At 45.7% G+C, this 24350-nt stretch overlaps 1 protein-coding gene across 1 annotated transcript in view; it reads left to right on the forward strand.

Annotated features, from left to right (window-relative positions):
• The window catches only part of MTNR1A (melatonin receptor 1A), a 289319-nt gene extending 266003 nt beyond the window's left edge, over positions 1 to 23316 (forward strand). The window contains exon 2 of the mRNA XM_089669580.1: positions 22373 to 23316. Within this exon, the coding sequence (XP_089525706.1) occupies positions 22373 to 23241 (869 nt within the window). The 3' untranslated portion in view covers positions 23242 to 23316. The remainder of the gene's footprint in view (positions 1 to 22372) is intronic.
• Positions 23317 to 24350: the final 1034 nt, after the last annotated feature.

The following is a 24350-nucleotide window of genomic DNA, read 5'->3' on the forward strand; positions in this document are numbered from 1 at the left end:
CTGAGTGCCAGAGAATTGTTACTCAGGGACAGACAGAATTGTTACTGAGTGCCAGAGAATTGTTACTCTCACAGACACAAAATTGTTACTTGCACAGACACAGAATTGTTACTCGCACAGAGACAGAATTGTTACTCAGGGCCACAGAATTCATACTCAGGGACAGACAGAATTGTTACTGAGTGCCAGAGAATTGTTACTCAGGGAAGACAGAATTGTTACTGAGTGCCATAGAATTGTTACTCAGGGACAGACAGAATTGTTACTGAGTGCCAGAGAATTGTTACTCTCACAGACACAAAATTGTTACTTGCACAGACACAGAATTGTTACTCGCACAGAGACAGAATTGTTACTCAGGGCCACAGAATTCATACTCAGGGACAGACAGAATTGTTACTGAGTGCCAGAGAATTCTTACTCAGGGCCACAGAATTCATACTCAGGGACAGACAGAATTGTTACTCAGGGACAGACAGAATTGTTACTGAGTGCCAGAGAATTGTTACTCAGGGACAGACAGAATTGTTACTGAGTGCCAGAGAATTGTTACTCTCACAGACACAAAATTGTTACTTGCACAGACACAGAATTGTTACTTGCACAGACACACAATTGTTACTCAGGGCCACAGAATTCATACTCAGGGACAGACAGAATTGTTACTGAGTGCCAGAGAATTGTTACTCAGGGACACCTAATCGTTGAATTAAATAGTATGTCAGACAACATGCAGAGGAGTGGCAGAGGAGGCAATGTTTTAGGAGCGAGCAGACGTGGCAGCAGAGGAAGGGGTCGAGGCAGCAGTATTCGCAGCCAGAGGCCAGTGCTCCCGGTGTCATCCAGCGGTCGTGTCTCCACCGACAACCCTGCCGTCATTGATTGGTTGGCTCGGTCGTCTTCCTCTTCCCAGGTCACCTCTGACACCTACAGCCAACGGTCGGTGGGTACGTCAGACACAACCGTTAGTTGGCATGGCCCGGGACCAAGCCCACTGAAATCACGTGTCCTCTACCTGCCCCTGTCCTTTGCTGTTCCCTCACCAAGCGAAGTATCGCATGCTGTGGGCTCAGCCCCACTGTACAGTGAGGAAGAGCTAACAGAGGGCGGTCAGGAACGGGGGGAGACATCGGCCTTTTCAGCAGCCAAGCGAACAAGTACTGGCGAGGAGAGTGGCTCGGTAGCCGGTCTAGAGACAGGTCTGTCTCCTGACCCAGACGCAGCCGAGGGGGCTAGTAGTGAGGCGGAGACCCTACTTGATGATGAGGAGGTTGATCGCACTTGGCAGCCTCGTCGTCATCAGGCAATTTCTTCCGCATCATCAGGAGAAGAGGGTGGCAGCTTGGCAGCGAGCAAAACAGTCGGTGGGTTGCCCAGGAGACAGCAGCAGGGTCGCATCAGTGTCAGTGGAGCCAAACGTCCACGGAGTAGAGCACCAGCTCCACTGCAGCCTACCACCACGGCCAGTAGTGGTGCCGGTGCGCACGGAGGAAGTAGCAGTCAGCCAGTGAAGAGTAGCGGGGGCAAAGTTTCCTACTCGGTGGTGTGGCAATTTTTCCTCAAGCCGCCCGAGGAAGTAAACGTAGCCGTATGTCGACTATGTGGCCAGAAATGCAAGCGTGGCCAGGGGGCCCATGTTGGGACTACAGCGTTGCGTCAGCATATGCAGCGTCACCATTCGGTGGCCTGGGAAAACCGTGATAAACATACGGCGGTTCTGCCTGCCCCAGCCCCCGCTCCATCACCCGCTCCGTTACTTGCTCCGTCACCCGACGTCGTCAATCGCCCTCTATCAGCCAGTCAAGGCTCCAACACCTCTGCTGAGGGGAGTTGTCGCTCATTGGCATCTTCCGCTCGTTCAGATGCTCCTTCTCCTGCTACTCCTCTTCTCGGATTCCGTCAACAGTCTTTCTTGGAATCCGTATCCAAGAGACAACAGTTTGCGAGCACGCACCCGACGGTGCAAAAGCTGAACGTCCTCCTGTCCAAGTTGCTGGTGCTGCAGTCCCTCCCTTTCCAACTGGTGGACTCAGCACCTTTCCGAGAAATGATGGCTTGTGCCGCGCCGCGGTGGAGAGTGCCAAGCCGTCATTTCTTTGCCCAAAAGGCAGTGCCAGCCCTGCATTCACATGTAGAAGAGATGGTGGGCCAGTCTTTGAGCATGTCGGTCTCTGCCAAAGTGCACGGCAGCGCCGACGTGTGGAGCTGTAACTACGGTCAGGGACAGTACATGTCATTTACGGCCCACTGGGTGAACGTGGTGCCGGCACAGCCGCACCAGCAACTTGGACAGGTCACGACGCTTTTGCCTCCACGTTTGCACGTCCTTGGTCCAGCAAGCATGTCCGCCTCTACCACCTCTTTTTCCGCCGTGTCCTCAGCCGCCACCCCCGTGCCAAGTCCCATTACCCGACCGGCATATCACATGTGCAGGGCGCAACGGTGTCACGCTGTGCTGCACCTGGTATGCCTTGGCGAACGTAGTCACACAGGGGAGGAACTGCTGAGTGTAATGAACAGAGAAATCGACAGATGGCTGTCTCCGCGCAAACTAAAAATCGGAACCATGTTGACTGACAACGGAAAGAACATGGTGTCTGCTCTGCGTCAAGGAAGGTTGTGCCATGCGCCATGCATGGCTCACGTGTTCAATCTGGTTGTCAAGCGGTTCCTAAAATCCACCATCCCACTGCAAGACATCCTTAAAATGTCACGTAAACTGTGCATGCATTTCAGCCATTCCTACACCGCAAAGAACACCCTCATTGAGCTGCAGCGGCAGAACGGAATTCCACAGCATCGCCTGATCTGCGACGTTGCAACAAGGTGGAATTCAACCCTACACATGTTAGACCGCCTTTACGAGCAGCGAAAGGCCATCACCGATTTCCTGATGTTACAAGCGGATAAAGGTACTCCCCTGTGTAACTTAGATGTCAGCCATTGGCAGCTCATGCGTGACACCTGCCGCTTGCTCAGGCCCTTTGAGGAGGCCACGCTATTCGTGAGTCGGCAGGACTATGGGATGAACGACGTCATTCCTCTGTTGCACGTCCTGGAACAAATGCTGTTAACAATGGCTGGTCAGGGTGCGGTAGACGTGGCGCACAGATCTCAACGCCACATGACCCCTGTGGGGGCAGGACAGGAAGAAGAGGAGGAGGTAGAGGAGGACATTTGTGCTCAGGAATTATTGAGTGAAATGGGTGGTTTTTCCACTCAGCGGACAGGAGTGGAGGAGCAGGAGCATCTGGTAGAGGAGGAGGAGGAGGAGACAGAGGACCCAGACGCACCGTGGCAGTATGCTGTGGAGATGGAGGCAGGGAGTCCCTCGCATTCCTTGGCACAAATGGCCCATAGCATGCTCGGTTGCTTGCGTAGCGACAGCCGAATAATAACCATCAGACAGAGGGATGACTTTTGGCTGTCCACCTTGTTGGACCCTCGCTACCGGTCCAAAATGGTGGCCTTTTTCACACCTGCTGAGAGGGAGGCCAAAATTACGTACTATAAAAACCACCTATGTAGTCAGTTGGTCTCTGCCTTTGTGCGCCAACGTCCATCCTCAGACACTGTGGGCCCTGTGCGCTCGCGTTCCGCTGGCATGGCAGCAGGGGAGGGGTGGGGTGGTAGGAGCAGTGGCAGCTCCACCAGCAGCGGCTGCCTCAGTCTGCAGTCGATGATGAGTAGCTTTCTTCACCAGCGCAGTGAGGAAACTACTAACCAGCCGCAGCAGCAGCAGCAGCATCAGGTGGACCTGGAGCAGGAGCTCAAACAACAGGCTTGGGCCTACTTGGACAGCACCCTGCCAACCGAGGTAGACAATCCCCTTGACTACTGGGCAACGAAACTTGACCTTTGGCCCCAACTAGCTGAATTTGCCCTTGAAAGGCTGTCATGCCCGGCCAGTAGCGTGGCATCGGAGCGCGTGTTTAGTGCGGCAGGAGGTATTGTAACTCCGCGGAGGACACGACTGTCCACCCAAAGTGTGGAGAGACTCACGTTTGTGAAAATGAATCAGGCGTGGATTAGTCTGGATTTCAAACCACCAGTTCCTGACACAACTGACTAAATCCGCCATGAATCATGCCTCAAACATGTGCCACTTTCAGGTCTCCTCACACTGCTGGTGTGTTGAATTTTTTGACATAGGGTGCTGGCAGATTACGGGCCTCCTATAGCTGCTGCCAGGCCCCTAATCTGCCATAGGCCCCTATATACCGCCTCCTCCTGCTGCTGCCAGGTCCAGAGTCTCTCATGGGTCCCTGTACGGCCTCCCATTGCTGCTGTCTCCATCGCCACACTCTGCTGCCATGTGCCACTTTCAGGTCTCTTCACACTGCTGGTGTGTTAAATTTTTTGACATAGGGTGCAGGCAGATTACGGGCCTCACATAGCTGCTGCCAGGCCCCTAATCTGCCATGGGCCCCTATATACCACCTCCTCCTGCTGCTGCCAGGTCCAGAGTCTCTCATGGGTCCCTGTACGGCCTCCCATTGCTGCTGTCTCCATCGCCACACTCTGCTGCCATGTGCCACTTTCAGGTCTCTTCACACTGCTGGTGTGTTAAATTTTTTGACATAGGGTGCAGGCAGATTACGGGCCTCACATAGCTGCTGCCAGGCCCCTAATCTGCCATGGGCCCCTATATACCACCTCCTCCTGCTGCTGCCAGGTCCAGAGTCTCTCATGGGTCCCTGTACGGCCTCCCATTGCTGCTGTCTCCATCGCCACACTCTGCTGCCATGTGCCACTTTCAGGTCTCTTCACACTGCTGGTGTGTTAAATTTTTTGACATAGGGTGCTGGCAGATTACGGGCCTCCTATAGCTGCTGCCAGGCCCCTAATCTGCCATGGGCCCCTATATACCGCCTCCTCATGCTGCTGCCAAGTTCAGAGTCTGTCATGGGTCCCTGTACGGCCTCCCATTGCTGCTGTCTCCATCGCCACACTCTGCCATGTGCCACTTTCAGGTCTCCTCACACTGCTGGTGTGTTGAATTTTTTGACATAGGGTGCTGGCAGATTACGGGCCTCCTATAGCTGCTGCCAGGCCCCTAATCTGCCATAAGCCCCTATATACCGCCTCCTCATGCTGCTGCCAAGTCCAGAGTCTGTCATGGGTCCCTGTACGGCCTCCCATTGCTGCTGTCTCCATCGCCACACTCTGCCATGTGCCACTTTCAGGTCTCCTCACACACTGCTGGTGTGTTGAATTTTTTGACATAGGGTGCTGGCAGATTACGGGCCTCCTATAGCTGCTGCCAGGCCCCTAATCTGCCGTAGGCCCCTATATACCGCCTCCTCATGCTGCTGCCAGGTCCAGAGTCTCTCATGGGTCCCTGTACGGCCTCCCATTGCTGCTGTCTCCATCGCCACACTCTGCTGCCATGTGCCACTTTCAGGTCTCTTCACACTGCTGGTGTGTTAAATTTTTGGACATAGGGTGCTGCAAGATAACGGGCCTCACATAGCTGCTGCCAGGCCCCTAATCTGCCATGGGCCCCTATATACCGCCTCCTCATGCTGCTGCCAAGTCCAGAGTCTGTCATGGTCCCTGTACGGCCTCCCATTGCTGCTGTCTCCATCGCCACACTCTGCTGCCATGTGCCACTTTCAGGTCTCTTCACACTGCTGGTGTGTTAAATTTTTTGACATAGGGTGCTGGCAGATTACGGGCCTCCTATAGCTGCTGCCAGGCCCCTAATCTGCCATGGGCCCCTATATACCGCCTCCTCATGCTGCTGCCAAGTTCAGAGTCTGTCATGGGTCCCTGTACGGCCTCCCATTGCTGCTGTCTCCATCGCCACACTCTGCTGCCATGTGCCACTTTCAGGTCTCTTCACACTGCTGGTGTGTTAAATTTTTTGACATAGGGTGCTGCAAGATAACGGGCCTCACATAGCTGCTGCCAGGCCCCTAATCTGCCATGGGCCCCTATATACCGCCTCCTCATGCTGCTGCCAAGTCCAGAGTCTGTCATGGTCCCTGTACGGCCTCCCATTGCTGCTGTCTCCATCGCCACACTCTGCTGCCATGTGCCACTTTCAGGTCTCTTCACACTGCTGGTGTGTTAAATTTTTTGACATAGGGTGCTGCAAGATAACGGGCCTCACATAGCTGCTGCCAGGCCCCTAATCAGCCATGGGCCCCTATACCGCCTCCTCCTGCTGCTGCCAGGTCCAGAGTCTCTCATGCCATGTGCCACTTTCAGGTCTCTTCACACTGCTGGTGTGTTTAATTTTTTGACATAGGGTGCAGGCAGATTACGGGCCTCACATAGCTGCTGCCAGGCCCCTAATCTGCCATGGGCCCCTATATACCGCCTCCTCATGCTGCTGCCAAGTCTAGAGTCTCTCATGGGTCCCTGTACGGCCTCCCATTGCTGCTGTCTCCATCGCCACACTCTGCTGCCATGTGCCACTTTCAGGTCTCTTCACACTGCTGGTGTGTTAAATTTTTGGACATAGGGTGCTGCAAGATAACGGGCCTCACATAGCTGCTGCCAGGCCCCTAATCTGCCATGGGCCCCTATATACCGCCTCCTCATGCTGCTGCCAAGTTCAGAGTCTGTCATGGGTCCCTGTACGGCCTCCCATTGCTGCTGTCTCCATCGCCACACTCTGCTGCCATGTGCCACTTTCAGGTCTCTTCACACTGCTGGTGTGTTAAATTTTTTGACATAGGGTGCTGCAAGATAACGGGCCTCACATAGCTGCTGCCAGGCCCCTAATCTGCCATGGGCCCCTATATACCGCCTCCTCATGCTGCTGCCAAGTCCAGAGTCTGTCATGGTCCCTGTACGGCCTCCCATTGCTGCTGTCTCCATCGCCACACTCTGCTGCCATGTGCCACTTTCAGGTCTCTTCACACTGCTGGTGTGTTAAATTTTTTGACATAGGGTGCTGCAAGATAACGGGCCTCACATAGCTGCTGCCAGGCCCCTAATCAGCCATGGGCCCCTATACCGCCTCCTCCTGCTGCTGCCAGGTCCAGAGTCTCTCATGCCATGTGCCACTTTCAGGTCTCTTCACACTGCTGGTGTGTTTAATTTTTTGACATAGGGTGCAGGCAGATTACGGGCCTCACATAGCTGCTGCCAGGCCCCTAATCTGCCATGGGCCCCTATATACCGCCTCCTCATGCTGCTGCCAAGTCTAGAGTCTCTCATGGGTCCCTGTACGGCCTCCCATTGCTGCTGTCTCCATCGCCACACTCTGCTGCCATGTGCCACTTTCAGGTCTCTTCACACTGCTGGTGTGTTAAATTTTTTGACATAGGGTGCTGGCAGATTACGGGCCTCCTATAGCTGCTGCCAGGCCCCTAATCTGCCATGGGCCCCTATATACCGCCTCCTCATGCTGCTGCCAAGTCCAGAGTCTGTCATGGTCCCTGTACGGCCTCCCATTGCTGCTGTCTCCATCGCCACACTCTGCTGCCATGTGCCACTTTCAGGTCTCTTCACACTGCTGGTGTGTTAAATTTTTTGACATAGGGTGCAGGCAGATTACGGGCCTCACATAGCTGCTGCCAGGCCCCTAATCTGCCATGGGCCCCTATATACCACCTCCTCCTGCTGCTGCCAGGTCCAGAGTCTCTCATGGGTCCCTGTACGGCCTCCCATTGCTGCTGTCTCCATCGCCACACTCTGCTGCCATGTGCCACTTTCAGGTCTCTTCACACTGCTGGTGTGTTAAATTTTTGGACATAGGGTGCTGCAAGATAACGGGCCTCACATAGCTGCTGCCAGGCCCCTAATCTGCCATGGGCCCCTATATACCGCCTCCTCATGCTGCTGCCAAGTCCAGAGTCTGTCATGGTCCCTGTACGGCCTCCCATTGCTGCTGTCTCCATCGCCACACTCTGCTGCCATGTGCCACTTTCAGGTCTCTTCACACTGCTGGTGTGTTAAATTTTTTGACATAGGGTGCAGGCAGATTACGGGCCTCACATAGCTGCTGCCAGGCCCCTAATCTGCCATGGGCCCCTATATACCACCTCCTCCTGCTGCTGCCAGGTCCAGAGTCTCTCATGGGTCCCTGTACGGCCTCCCATTGCTGCTGTCTCCATCGCCACACTCTGCTGCCATGTGCCACTTTCAGGTCTCTTCACACTGCTGGTGTGTTAAATTTTTTGACATAGGGTGCTGCAAGATAACGGGCCTCACATAGCTGCTGCCAGGCCCCTAATCTGCCATGGGCCCCTATATACCGCCTCCTCATGCTGCTGCCAAGTCCAGAGTCTGTCATGGTCCCTGTACGGCCTCCCATTGCTGCTGTCTCCATCGCCACACTCTGCTGCCATGTGCCACTTTCAGGTCTCTTCACACTGCTGGTGTGTTAAATTTTTTGACATAGGGTGCTGCAAGATAACGGGCCTCACATAGCTGCTGCCAGGCCCCTAATCAGCCATGGGCCCCTATACCGCCTCCTCCTGCTGCTGCCAGGTCCAGAGTCTCTCATGCCATGTGCCACTTTCAGGTCTCTTCACACTGCTGGTGTGTTTAATTTTTTGACATAGGGTGCAGGCAGATTACGGGCCTCACATAGCTGCTGCCAGGCCCCTAATCTGCCATGGGCCCCTATATACCGCCTCCTCATGCTGCTGCCAAGTCTAGAGTCTCTCATGGGTCCCTGTACGGCCTCCCATTGCTGCTGTCTCCATCGCCACACTCTGCTGCCATGTGCCACTTTCAGGTCTCTTCACACTGCTGGTGTGTTAAATTTTTTGACATAGGGTGCTGGCAGATTACGGGCCTCCTATAGCTGCTGCCAGGCCCCTAATCTGCCATGGGCCCCTATATACCGCCTCCTCATGCTGCTGCCAAGTTCAGAGTCTGTCATGGGTCCCTGTACGGCCTCCCATTGCTGCTGTCTCCATCGCCACACTCTGCCATGTGCCACTTTCAGGTCTCCTCACACTGCTGGTGTGTTGAATTTTTTGACATAGGGTGCTGGCAGATTACGGGCCTCCTATAGCTGCTGCCAGGCCCCTAATCTGCCATAAGCCCCTATATACCGCCTCCTCATGCTGCTGCCAAGTCCAGAGTCTGTCATGGGTCCCTGTACGGCCTCCCATTGCTGCTGTCTCCATCGCCACACTCTGCCATGTGCCACTTTCAGGTCTCCTCACACACTGCTGGTGTGTTGAATTTTTTGACATAGGGTGCTGGCAGATTACGGGCCTCCTATAGCTGCTGCCAGGCCCCTAATCTGCCGTAGGCCCCTATATACCGCCTCCTCATGCTGCTGCCAGGTCCAGAGTCTCTCATGGGTCCCTGTACGGCCTCCCATTGCTGCTGTCTCCATCGCCACACTCTGCCATGTGCCACTTTCAGGTCTCCTCACACTGCTGGTGTGTTCCATTTTTTGTCATAGGGTGCTGGCAGATTATGGGCCTCCCATAACTGCTGCCAGGCCCCTAATCTGCCATGGGCCCCTATACCGACTCCTCATGCTGTGACGTTGCAACAAGGTGGAATTCAACCCTACATATGTTAGACCGCCTTTACGAACAGCAAAAGGCCATCACAGATTTCCTGATGTTAAAAGCAGATAAAGGTACTCCCTGTGTAACTTAGATGTCAGCCATTGGCAGCTCATGCGTGACACCTGCCGCTTGCTCAGGCCCTTTGAGGAGGCCACGCTATTCGTGAGTCGGCAGGACTATGGGATGAACGACGTCATTCCTCTGTTGCACGTCCTGGAACAAATGCTGTTAACAATGGCTGGTCAGGGTGCGGTAGACGTGGCGCACAGATCTCAACGCCACATGGCCCCTGTGGGGGCAGGACTGGAAGAAGAGGAGGAGGTAGAGGAGGACATTGGTGCTCAGGAATTATTGAGTGAAATGGGTGGTTTTTCCACTCAGCGGACAGGAGTGGAGGAGCAGGAGCATCTGGTAGAGGAGGAGGAAGAGGAGACAGAGGACCTAGACGCACCGTGGCAGTATGCTGTGGAGATGGAGGCAGGGAGTCCCTCGCATTCCTTGGCACAAATGGCCCATAGCATGCTCGGTTGCTTGCGTAGCGACAGCCGAATAATAACCATCAGACAGAGGGATGACTTTTGGCTGTCCACCTTGTTGGACCCTCGCTACCGTTCAAAAATGGTGGCCTTTTTCACACCTGCTGAGAGGGAGGCCAAAATAACGTACTATAAAAAACACCTATGTAGTCAGCTGGTCTCTGCCTGTCTGCGCCAACGTCCATCCTCAGACACTGTGGGCCCTGTGCGCTCGTGTTCCGCTGCCATGGCAGCAGGGGAGGGGTGGGGTGGTAGGAGCAGTGGCAGCTCCACCAGCAGCGGCTGCCTCAGTCTGCAGTCGATGATGAGTAGCTTTCTTCACCAGCGCAGTGAGGAAACTACTAACCAGCCGCAGCAGCAGCAGCAGCATCAGGTGGACCTGGAGCAGGACCTCAAACAACAGGCTTAGGCCTACTTGGACAGCACCCTGCCAACCGAGGTAGACAATCCCCTTGACTACTGGGCAACGAAACTTGACCTTTGGCCCCAACTAGCTGAATTTGCCCTTGAAAGGCTGTCATGCCCGGCCAGTAGCGTGGCATCGGAGCGCGTGTTTAGTGCGGCAGGAGGTATTGCAACTCCGCGGAGGACACGACTGTCCACCCAAAGTGTGGAGAGACTCACGTTTGTGAAAATGAATCAGGCGTGGATTAGTCTGGATTTCAAACCACCAGTTCCTGACACAACTGACTAAATCCGCCATGAATCATGCCCCAAACATGTGCCACTTTCAGGTCTCCTCACACTGCTGGTGTGTTCCATTTTTTGTCATAGGGTGCTGGCAGATTACGGGCCTCCCATAGCTGCTGCCAGGCCCCTAATCTGCCATGGGCCCCTATACCGCCTCCTCATGCTGCTGCCAAGTCCAGAGTCTCTCATGGGTCCCTGTACGGCCTCCCATTGCTGCTGCCTCCATCGCCACACTCTGCCATGTGCCACTTTCAGGTCTCCTCACACTGCTGGTGTGTTCCATTTTTTGTCATAGGGTGCTGGCAGATTACGGGCCTCCCATAGCTGCTGCCAGGCCCCTAATCTGCCATGGGCCCCTATACCGCCTCCTCATGCTGCTGCCAGGTCCAGAGTCTCTCATGGGTCCCTGTACGGCCTCCCATTGCTGCTGTCTCCATCGCCACACTCTGCCATGTGCCACTTTCAGGTCTCCTCACACTGCTGGTGGGTTCCATTTTTTGTCATAGGGTGCTGGCAGATTACGGGCCTCCCATAGCTGCTGCCAGGCCCGTAATCTGCCATGGGCCCCCGTACCGACTCCTCATGCTGCTGCCAGGCCCGTAATCTGTCATGGGCCACTGTTGTCGCTTGTTGGCATATTCCGCTCGTTCAGATGCTCCTTCTCCTGCTACTCCTCTTCACGGATTCCGTCAGCAGTCTTTCTTGGAATCCGTTTCCAAGAGACAACAGTTTGCGAGCACGCACCCGACGGTGCAGAAGCTGAACGTCCTCCTGTCCAAGTTGCTGCTGCCAGGCTCGTAATCTGTCATGCGCCCCTGTACCGCCTCCTCATGCTGCTGCCAGGTCCAGAGTGTGTCATGGGCCCCCGTACCGACTCCTCATGCTGCTGCCAGGCCCGTAATCTGTCATGGGCCCCTGTACCGCCTCCCCATGCTGCTGCCAGGTCCAGAGTGTGTCATGGGTCCCTGTACGGCCTCCCATTGCTGCTGCCAGGCCCGTAATCTGCCATGGGCCCCTGTACCGACTCCTCATGCTGCTGCCAGGCCCGTAATCTGCCATGGGCCCCTGTACCGCCTCCTCATGCTGCTGCCAGGTCCAGAGTGTGTCATGGGTCCCTGTACGGCCTCCCATTGCTGCTGTCTCTATCGCCACACTCTGCCATGTGCCACTTTCAGGTCTCCTCACACTGCTGGTGGTTTCCATTTTTGTCATAGGGTGCTGTATGGCCTCCCATTGCTGCTGCCTCCACCGCCACACTGTGGCTCCACACTCTGGTTTTGGCCCCGTGACTGCCCAAATGAGTGAAGTGTGCGGTGATTCTAAGATCGACGGCACTCATCTGCATGTCATACTGACTGACAGTATTATTTCTCTTCCCCAGCAGACTCCAAGGGCATTTAAATTAAAGGTACAGTGTTCTGCACTAATATTAAGTCTCTCTGAAGCCTAGAAACACCCTTTTTTAAGTTAAATTCACAGCGAATTTATTCGACTCGAATCGAATATTGTCCACGAATTCGCCGAATCAGTCGAATCGAATTTTTCATTTCTTCGCTCATCTCTAGTCATAACCCCATAACTTCTGCACCAATGCACCTTGATCTCATGCATTGAAGATGGTTGTGGAGCATTTGCAGTGCTCCTCCATTCCCTTAAATGGGTCTTGTTAAGTGGGCTTATTGCACTAAAGATGCAGATCAACCACTTGATTTTAATGCCCTCCAACTGTAAGTCTAATCGAGCCCTAAAATTGCCACAAAGAAATAAAAAAATAAGGTAACTACATCTGGAACACCCTTTAGGGCTCATTCTCATGGGTGGTCCAATTTGTATGCTCGTGCACAGGTCATTAGATGCTGGTCCCAATTTTCCAATTTTACAGGTATGTGGGTATATGTCCTTGGATACAGACAGTGTGCCTTAAGGTTAACAAAAATTGAAACATCATATTTACAACAAGAAATTGCATATAAATATAAAGAAGACCTCTTAAAACAAGACGAATAAATAAAACAGGGCCCACATTGCAGACATATTGATTGAATTACCTTACAATGACTATATTCATGAAAGCTAGAAATAAATGGACAATTTGGCCATCTATTATGGGGAATAAACGTAGCACAAAATTGTTCAATCATGAATAAATTAACAATCTGCATGACCGTATATATATCCTGATTTTTGTAAATGTCATCAACTTCAGTAAATTAAATCCACTGTGAAATTTAATTCTGATTTTCATCTGACACTGACATGATTCAAGTAATATTCATCAAGTTCAAAATCGTAAATTCACCAACACTGTAAATGTCAAAAGTGCAACAAGATTTGACAGAAATGCTCAGGAATGGATCACTGACAAGGCAATCTGGACCAGAGTGTAAGTACTGGCAGGTGTTCATGCATTATCAAACCTAAAGAACAACTGAGAATGACTGAGGATGCCTGTCAATACCAGGCCTACCCAAAATAGCATCTGAAGTCTGCAGATGCTTTAGGTCTGCTTTGCTACTTTCACCCTCCTAAATGAAGGTCTGGTGTAAATTGTAATGGGTGACCCCACAATAAAAGAACACAGCATGAGGGTTCCCATCATAATTCCTACCAGACTCTTCAGATCTGTCTTCTGGTTCTTTTGTAAAACATGAGTTTGTTCATTCTGAAAGTGATATAATACAGGATATACAGGCTTCCCCCCCCTGTAAGTAATTTTGTAAGAGTTCTTCTTTAATTATTATTTGAAAAAAACAAAACTGTAAGGTTTCATAGAGGGATTGCTTTAAATTACTTAACTGAAGCTTACCACCACTAATTGTAATAATAGGTAACCATTTGTAATTAAGCTGTAATTGTCAGAAGGTAGTTGACTTAAACAGCCCATACATTAGTCTTTTTTTTTCTATCAGCGGGTTGATTGAAAAAATAGAACGCAAAATTCTCCACCACTGTATTTTATGGGGAAGATCCATATGGATGGGGAGTGAGCATTCAAATCTTAGTATTACTACAATTCCTTTGATCGAAAAAAAAATTGTGTTTAAACACTAGATCGCTTAGTGTGGAAAATGGAACAGTGCCATTAGTCTACTGTTAAGAGTGCACAACTGAAGTGATAATGGAATCTGCCAAATTAACACCAAGGGTTTTTTTAGAGAAATGATTATGTTGAGGCTTAGTTAATCTTTTTTAATTCCAATTTTTGTAGATATTTGTCTTATTAGACATGCAATAAGACCTATATGCAGGTACTGAATAGGTTTGACCCAAGTTCTAGCTGTTCATAGCTTCAGAAAATATTCATTCACTGCTATAGCAATCATTATCAATAATGCACTTTCTGGCCTCATAACTGTGGTCAGGTGGATTGGAAAGGCCAATTGCTGAGTTATATCAATGTGCCAGCCCCATTCCTATTAAAGTCAATGTTCACAAGAACATTCGTTCATTGGGTGTTGCAACAGAGTACGGTAGTTAGTGAAAAATCAAATACCTTTTAATAAGTCTATCATGAGATCCATAAGCAGAGGCCTGAATGTCTGTTGTAAGTTTACCACAGTCTTCATTCCTGTTTAATTTTTTTAACTGTAGATCTGAAAAACATGTAATGTTTTATAAATCCTGATCTGATTAAATTACATTAACAACAAGTGCTTACACAAATGTGTGGGAAGATACAGAGTAATTGAAGACCACTCATGACTACTGTATTTTGTACAGAAGAAATACTAGTTATAATACCTCTCCTAAAGAGAATACACATAAGATTAATATTATGTTTGGTCTTTTAAAATTGTGAGATTATGCTAGGAAGTTTTACAGTTGGTTGTTTGCTGGGCTGTACGTGGATATGCAAAATTCTTGACACAGAAAACTGACATTGTGAGAGGGTTTGCCGAAATATCATAAACACTGCAAAAGTTCTTAACACCCTTCAGTCCTTGTGATTGAGTAAAGAGAATAGGTGACACCCCCCCCCCCAGAGGCTCCACAAAAAAACTGCTGAAATTGACAGATGGAGACAGGTTTTAAAATACTTGGCCCTGTCCATTGGCTCCTCAGTGCCTCAAACTCAGTCTGTACCTTTAGCAGAGAAACAGCCCCAAAGCATAATGTTTCCACCTTCATGCTTGACTGTAGGGATGATGTTCTTAGGGTCATAGTCAGCATTTTTCTTCCTCCAAACATGGTGAGTCGAGTCAATGCCAATGAGCTCAAGAGCGGGGGGGGGGGGGGGGTTGGGGGCATGTTCTGGGAGAGCGGCATATGACTCCCTCCCAGAACTGGACAACCACTCTGTAGCCATCATTTGGCTATATGAAAGTTCAGTTAGGCTTTAAAGCTGAACTCCAGGATAAGCAAATCCTGTCTAAACACCAGAGTGTGCTTTGTGTATTTCTGCAGATTTGTGCAGCAAGCCATTGGGAAAGTTTGCCTCTGTGCAGAAGCTTCCTGTAATAAAGACCAGTCACTGCTGCTCTCTCTCCTTGTGTAGGATGACTGGTCTTGTCTTCGCCCCCTCCTGTAATTTTCTACAGACAGCCTGTAGTGGGTGGAGCTTGCTTGCTCCCCTTCCACCACTCTACTCTATGCACAGACTGTGCACAGTGATGATGTCATTACTACATTTACAAAGTAAAGGTATCTGAGTTTGGAAAGACATTTGGTGCACACAAAGTAGATTGATATTCTTGGTGACTGTTGAGGAATCTATTTATATAAATAACATTTTTGTGTTCATAAATGCCAACACCACTACTCAGCATACATATTTAATGCTTGCAATAAACATCTTCAATAGCACTGACACTGACAAAGTATTGGAACTAGAGTCAGCCAGGTATATAGTATTTTTAAAAGGAGCTTAGCAATGCCAGCCTACATTTTTCCTTATAGACATGTACTATTCAATTGTTTTTGTTTTGCACTAAATAAATGCTACAGCTATAACATCATGGCTGGCAAAAAATGCAAGTTCTTTAGAAATGCATTCTTTAGAGAATGCTACAGTAAGCAGATTATTTTATGTAATCTATTTTAATTTAATCAGCTCTGATGGAATCCACTGACACATAACAAGACATGCCTATTGGGCAATATCTCATTATAGTGAGCTGGGAGCTGCTTCTTTGCTTTTCATTCACATATTAAAACCTCTTGAAACCTTGAATGGATTTTTGCACCAGAATTATGTTTTTAAGACAGATATTGTGAAATCAAAGTATATTTCTGTCTATAAAATAAGTTATATTTTCCAGGAGCTGGAAAGGGCCCTTAAGTGATAATGCCTTTTGGCACAACTTTATTGTTACAGTGAAGAGCTAGCTGTCCCTGTGCATTGCTTGATTGAAGTAACTATATTCATAATTATACAATAACAGTGCTGCACTTCTCTCAAATACAAATAGTGACATAAAAAAAATATATCTAAATAATTCCAATGTGGACTTAGTCCACAATGTAGTGAAAAAATTTAACAAACAATATGCACAATTACTATGAACAAATATAGTCCATCTCCACAGCGTAGTCCTTTCAACTCAAAACACTTTACCATCAAAAATCTTCTTTTTTCATATATAGTGCACCTCCACCATCAATGACACCAGTTGTGCTCTCACTTGGAATTGTTTACCTCAAAAATTCGGTCAAAAATGACTTGTGTCCATTAGGTGAACATATAGTGATAGTATGACTTCTACCAAGATTTTTGATGGCATACGTTTTTTGAGTTGAAAGGACTACGCTGTGGAGATGGACTATATTAGTTCATAGTAATTGTGCTTATTAGTAAAAATATAGTGAAGTGAGTGCTCTAGATTAGCAGCTGTAACACTAAAGGTAACTACAATAAACCTTCAAAATGACAATAAAAATATAAAGTGCAGTTCTGATAAATAGTCATAAAATATGCAATTATAAGTTCATCCAGTTTAGGAAATAAATAATAAGTAGGTAAAAAGTTCATATAGCATTCAATGAATGATCCTCTCAGCAGCAGATTTCTAACAAGCTTGTGACTGGAACCAATGGCAAAATTGCGCACTCACCGGAAGCGCATAGGTAATACACATATAAATATAACCACCAAGGATCTCTAAGGTAAGCGGAATGTATCAGGTATATGGTGAGCTTCCTTCTATGGATCGGTCATCAAGTCTTGGGATGATAAGGAAATCTGCTAGGTCCAGAGGTCCCCTTAAGGATGGATGGGTGCTCAGCCTGGATACAGGGCTCCCTTCCTCTGGGTGTTCAACTCGATGGGGTTATCTGCAAGTTTAATAGCTCCATAAAAAGCCATAAAACAGGTACCCATAGTGTAGTATATCAAAAAAAGGTTTATCCCAGTAAGTAATTAAAAGACAGGGTAGTATTGCAAAGTAATTGCAGAGTAAATGCAGAGTTAAGCAGCACTGACCCTATTAAAGATGGCTGCCGGGCTTCCTCGTGGCTCCGGCAGCAATGAAGTCACGTTATGTCAACTCCTCCTTAGGACTTTCGTGCATAGCACATCATCAGAGGGGAGGCTAACCTAGCTGAACTTATAATTTTATATTTTATGACTATTTATCAGCGCTGCACTTTATATTTTTAATTGTGCATATTGTTTGTTTTATTTTTTTACTACCTAGTCCACATTGGGATTATTTAAATATCACTTTTTTATGTCACTATTTGCATTTGAGAGAAGCGCTGCACTGTTATTGTATAATTATGTTATGTAGCACATTTGTATGAGTATGTGTAAGTGTGGCAGCTTTTCATTAATAATAATAATTGATTTTTTAATTTTGAGGTAAGATATAATTGCTTGCGGGTTCATATTTATAACTGTATTCATCTTTACATGATTGAAGTAGCTATTTCAATATATATCTGCTTAGTATATATTCCGATATATATGTAGAATAAGTGTTAAAAATAAGATATGAGGGTTATTTTTCCTGAATTAAAGCAGTCCATTAACCTGAGATTACATCAGATAATGAGAAGCCATCCAATATGGATGTGGCCATATTTATAAAATGCTCACCACACCTCTCGCTGGACACCAGGGGCACATTTGATTGGTATTGTACCTTTTAGATAGAAGCAGTTAATGTCCCTGCCCTTTGCCCAGACATAAAGAGAAAGGTTGCGGCGAGACAAATATATCTGATTATGGAGTGCTAAGGCCTTGCACATACTGATAGAAGATTCTACAATGCCTACACAATTATCGCCCTTCTATGTCTAAAGACACTCTCATTAACTGAATATAACCCATGTGCCTATAGAGAAAAAACTGCTGAAAGCTGAGAAACATTGGTTACAATAAGTTACAACTAAATTTTAAATTAAGTGGACCTAAAAGGTTTTCCAGAGGCATCTTGGGAGATATGTTCAAGCTTCTTTTCCTTCAATCTTCCTGGAAGGTCTAATCACCTTGAGAACAGAAAGTCCAGGAGATTGTTTTTAATTTTGTCTTCATAATGTAGATTGTTTGCACAATCTGTTGCTTGTAGGGCCTTCTACTAGACTTAGATGGTTTACTTTTTGTTCTTCACTAGAATCTTGCATACGCTTTTGACATGTTAATATAATTTCAGGTATTGTTTTTCATCTTTTTAAATCTGCAGCTTTCATAAAAAGAATACCTGGTATCAGATTATCTGATTTCCAAAGAGGAGGATCTTACATTACCTTTGATATGCTGCGCGTGTTTTTTGATGTTCCTCTTCGTGAGTACCATCATTACCGACAGATTAGACACTTTTTTAATTCACATTTTGGCCTTATACCATCCTCTCCAATTTCCTTTTTTGAACGTATCAGCCGTGACTCTCCCAGGGGTAGGGGTCTTATTTCTGATCTTTATCACCAATCTTTGATCTGTCTTTTTCCTACACCCCCTTTATACAGACAAAAATGGGAGGAGGTTAGTGGTATCACTTTTTCGGATGAGGATTGGGATTCCATGGTGGATAACATATGTAAGTGTTCTAGATCTCTTTCTGTTCGTGAGACGGCCCTTAAGGTTTCAACCAGATGGTATTATAACCCATCAAGACTACATGTATTGTTCCCACAAACGTCCCCTTTATGTTTCCGGGGCTGTGGCCTCACAGGTACTTTGGTTCATATATTTTGGGATTGCCCAACTATATCTTTAATTTGGTGCAAGATATCTGAGGTGGCTACCTCACTGGCGGGTACCCCGGTATGATTGTCTATACAGACGTGTCTATTGGGGGCTCATATCCCGGGGGTCTCTGATGCCATTATGAGATTGATACATACTATATGTATTGTATTTATGGTCTATTGCCATACATTGGAGGTCCAATGCTGTACCCTTGGCCTCCGTTTTACACAGAATTGATGCTGAAATTGCTCATGGAACGCATTCATTATACCCTACTGGATAAGATGCACTTATTTGCTAAAAACGGATAAACAGAGGAAGAGTGTTACTGGTGAAAATAAAGAGGAAAGGTATACAAAACCAAATCTAATGCAGTCAGCACATTCAAGGATGTAATCTTTTCCTTTTTATATTAAAATATAAAATTATTATATAATAAATTAAATATTTGGCTGCAGTATTTCTGCACTTCTGTTATTTTGTTTAGATACAGTATATATATATATATATATATATATATATACTGTGAATATATATATATATATATATATATATATATATAATGATCACTAAAGGCAGAAGGTTTTTTTTTTTACACTAATGCTTTCTATGCATTAAGGTAAAAAAACCTTCTGGGTGCACCTCCCCCTTCAGCTCCACCCTTATTCTTAGCTGTGCCCCCTCTCAATCTAACAATGTGCATGAGAGCCGTGGCTCTTCCTGGTCTCTCTCTCCTCATTGGCTCCCACTGCTGTCAATCACAGCCAGTAAGCCAAGCTCAGAGCCCCAGGCTCAGTAGCGAGCCTGCTTGAGTGCCCCAATAACAAGAGACTTACTATTGGGGGTACTCGGCAAAGGGGAGGAGTCAGGACCACCAGCGGGGGAACCCAAAAAGAAGAGGACCGGGGCTGGTCTGTGCAAAACTATTACACAGAGCAGGTAAGTATTTTTAAAATTACAACCTTTAGAATCCCTTTAAATAAACACTTTAGTGGTCAAATCATGCCCAGTTGTCCAGTCACCATATATACAGTATGAATTTTGCTCACTATGCTACTTTGGGATAAAGCTAAACATTTTGTTTTTAAATTATTTTTTAATGGGTTAGGGGAGTTTTAGGGTTGTATTAAAGTAAGTTTAATTTATTTGATTTAATTTAGTTTTTTTGCATTTTTTGTGTACAGTATTTTGTAATTGTGTGCTGCTGCTTTGCATGTTTTATTCTTTTTTCAACTCTTTCTGTTAAAAAAAGGCACAGGAAAAGATCCAACATTGTTGAGTGGAGCTTCCATAACACCCAGGAGCCACATGCACCCTTAAAACATTAAAAATCACCTACGCCACCTTAATTTCATGTTCCGCACTGACTCCAATGCTCTTTGCATGTCAAAAACACTTTAATGTGATGTTTTACTGTGAGTATTTGCAAGCTGATGCACACTCATATATATTCAGCAATCTTTTACTAGAGCAGAAGAAAACAACAGTTCAGATCAATGCGAAGTAGATGTGTACTTGATTATGTATGAAGATGACAAATAAGTGCATTTCTGCATTAAAAATACACTAAACCCACATTTTTTTTGTGTTTTGTAAATGACCCTATGAGTAAGCAGAAAGAATAAAATGTCAAAAATGAATGTGTGCAATTGTGCAAAAACTAGAGCAAATTATTTTTGCACTATAGGATCAGCATGTTCACACTTTTTTAAAAAATAAGTGGAAAATGTGGTAGAAATCCTTACTATGACTTTATGAAAAGAATGCTAATGTATTAGAGAGCAAGAGACAGGTAGCAAAGGAACCAAAAAGGAAAGCATTTGATTTAAAAACAGCAGAAATGAAATTGGTTTCGAAGCAGTAGATATCTAACACCAGTTTGTGTTTCATTAATGGGTACAGTGTAATCATTATCACTCATGTATAGCTGGTCACCATTTAACTTTCTATTTTGCATAATTCTAATGTAGTTAGAACATTTCCAAATGTATCAATTTAACACATTCTGTAGCATGCCTTCACAAAAGCCAATTTACATTCCAATCTTGTACCAAAGTATGCAGGTTTCTAAAGCAGCTTTAAATGATGTTTAACCTTTTTTCAATTCTTTTTCCAAAATACCTCCATGTAAATTTTACAAGCATTTGTTATTTATACAGATCAATTACAAATCAGCAAATTAAAGAAAAGAATACTTAAAGTGTGTTTAAAATGCTGCAAAGAAAACTATGCTACTACTCTGAAAAAAAATGTTTGGAATGTTCCTCACAGTTTTATCTAGAACTAATGATGTCTGGGGTAATGCATATTTAATTATATCAGAAAGAACATTCTGCATATTTTACAAGACATTCGAAACTATCAAGAGACATAAACAAAGAAACAACCCGTAGTGCACAAATGATTTGAGGGCCCTCAAAAAAGGTGCCTGTTGAAAATTTAAGATAACTTCTGTTTTTCACAATTACAGTAATGATATACAAAGCTCTCACTTAGTCAGTCTTATAATGATATTTATCTATTTTTTATATTTTTTTACATATTCAGGAAACCGTGAGCCATATGGTCCAAAGCATGCTTATTTTATAGATAGATTTAAGCTGGTTTAATTCTACACTGACTGCTACGGTAAAGCAGAAGTGCAGTCAAAAAGCCAAAGACAACCACATATATAGTATATATATATATATATATATATATATATATATTTTTTTTTTTTATTAATTTATATGTCAAAGGATTTCAATTCTCTAGTCATATGATTTACACATCTCTGCCAAACTAGTAAATTAGGCAGGTTACACACTTATTCCCTGGTTCAGCAATGCAGCTTCCTGTGACACCATACTGCTACTAGCTTGCTTAGTGAATAATGAATCAGCATGATCATTATTGTCCAATTAGCAGGGAGATAATTCAGAAGCAGCAACCTAAACCAGGCAATAGTTGAGATCTTTCTGTTTGTGTGACTGACATGTGCAAAGAGTGGCAAGCAAAATTAAAAATTTGTGTAAGACGTGCTTTATAGAAGGAGGATGGGTAAGAAGAGCGCTACATTTTTATGTCAATTTGACTCGCTCTGCTGAATACTATCCACTTACCAGCTAACCTCTGCAATTAATGGTAATTTAACTCCATTTCCCACAACAACAAGCATACCACTTAGTGTGCTGCTGCTAACAAAAAAGTTAGGTGCCAAAACGTTTGGTTACATTTTATATGGATGATCCCAAATGCTAAATCCTAATTATGCCACACACCTTCACGCTCATAGACTAAATGTCAGAGCTGCCACGGTGACACCAAGATAGGAAAGAGGTTTGCAATACTGGAGTCAAGTGTAAACCCAACACTTCCAGAATATAATATGCTTCATATACAAATTACAGTAGTTTAATTTGGCATAATAGAGGCAACATGGTACATTATTTCACTACACTCCCTTTTGCTTAGTTGGCCTGTGCCTTGCAAAGTTATCCTTTAAAAAACAAATTGAAACTAAAATACTAACTGTATTTTTTGTTCTTTTATAGGAAATATATTTGTCGTTAGTCTGGCTGTGGCAGATCTTGTGGTGGCCATCTACCCATATCCCTTGGTACTGACATCGATATTTAGAAAAGGATGGAATCTTGGATATCTCCACTGCCAAATTAGTGGATTCTTGATGGGAATAAGCGTCATAGGATCTATATTCAACATTGCTGGTGTTGCAATCAACCGTTATTGTTACATTTGTCATAGCCTCAAATACGACAAGTTATACAGTGACAAAAATTCATTGTTCTATGTGATTCTGATTTGGGTGCTAACATTCATTGCCATTGTGCCAAATTTATTTGTTGGATCTTTACAGTATGATGCTCGGATCTATTCATGTACATTCACGCAGTCTGTCAGCTCCGCGTATACCATAGCAGTGGTATTTTTCCATTTTATACTCCCAATTACTATTGTAACTTTTTGCTACTTACGTATTTGGATCTTGGTTATACAGGTGAGACGTAGAGTAAAGCCTGATAATAAACCTAAGCTGAAACCTCATGATTTCAGGAACTTTTTGACCATGTTTGTGGTTTTTGTGTTATTTGCAGTCTGCTGGGCACCACTGAACTTCATAGGCCTGGCTGTGGCTGTGAATCCAGACACAATTCTCCCCAGAATTCCTGAATGGTTGTTTGTTGGCAGTTATTATATGGCATATTTCAACAGTTGCCTTAATGCTATTATATATGGTCTCCTGAACCAGAATTTCAGGAGGGAGTACAAGAGGATTATCATTTCTATTTGTACTGCAAAGATATTCTTTCAAGAAAGTTCAAATGATGGAGCAGAGAAGATTAAAAGCAAACCATCACCAATGTTGACAAACAATAATCAGGTCAAGGTTGACTCTGTGTGAATTTGGATCATGTTTGCATATGTATATCATATTAAATGAGAACTCCATTAAAAAAAAACATAATGTTTGTTTTGACTTTGGTCTTGTTCTTTATATTTTTCTATTTGTTTCAGGCTTTACAATTAAACTACTTCACAGACATTTAATGGTAAGTTTCTGGTACTTTGGCATTGGGGTGGTCTAGGACTCTGGAGCTAACCGGAGAAAAGGGAGGGCCCATTGGGTTCCGGGAGAAGACTGGGCATGGTGCAGTGCAAAGTGCTGCATACTGGGCCTAGTTTAGAGATACAGGGTTCAATAGAGGTTAACCACAAACAACTTTTCTGTTTGGTAACAGTATATGTTGAGGATGACAATAATACTAACTTAGGGAATAGGTTAAACATCATATACATGTTTCCTATATATTTGAAAAGTCCACTACACAGCATAGTGCACAGAAAGAACTGTGTGGATGAGTTTTAGGTTAAATTACATGCTTACACAGTATGGAACATGGAACCCTGTGTGTAGTTATACTTGAACATCCCAAATGGGGTTTCCAGAGGCATTAGTCTGGATTATTTTTCAGTGCATTTGTTTTTTTTACATTGGAACTTCCTTGCATACACTATTTTCCCTTTAAACTAATTAGCAAGATGGCTAATGAAGTTGGAGTTAATGCCAGATACAAGAAAACACATGACAACTCACCATGACCACTCACCAAACAGACTTGTGAAGATGCCAGCAGTTTGTTTGAAACAGTCAAGCCAATCATCTTTAAATGATTGAATATTCCAGCTGGTTGGCCCATTCTGATTTGTTGCCACCCCAGCCAATTTGTGGATTGGGTGTTGATTTGTCCATGTTTGTTTACTGGCATGGCTTCATTAGCTTTCAACTAAATTATTTCACCTACAATGTGCCCCAATCCATTTGCAGTTTAAAGTTAAGTAAAGGTGGTTCAGACCACCTTTGGCATTTATTGTTATGTATAATAAATAGGGAATCTATCTGTGGTCAGTGACTTCATCATCCATAGTTTGGCATCATTTAGCCTCCAATCTGTCATGCATAGACAGGCTGTCAGAAGAAGGAGAAACAGTAGCAGCTGTGATGCAGTATAA

This window comes from Staurois parvus, unplaced genomic scaffold, assembly GCF_062004578.1.
Source record: "Staurois parvus isolate SC_StPar_1 unplaced genomic scaffold, SC_StPar_1.0 ptg000080l, whole genome shotgun sequence".
Lineage (NCBI taxonomy): Eukaryota > Metazoa > Chordata > Amphibia > Anura > Ranidae > Staurois > Staurois parvus.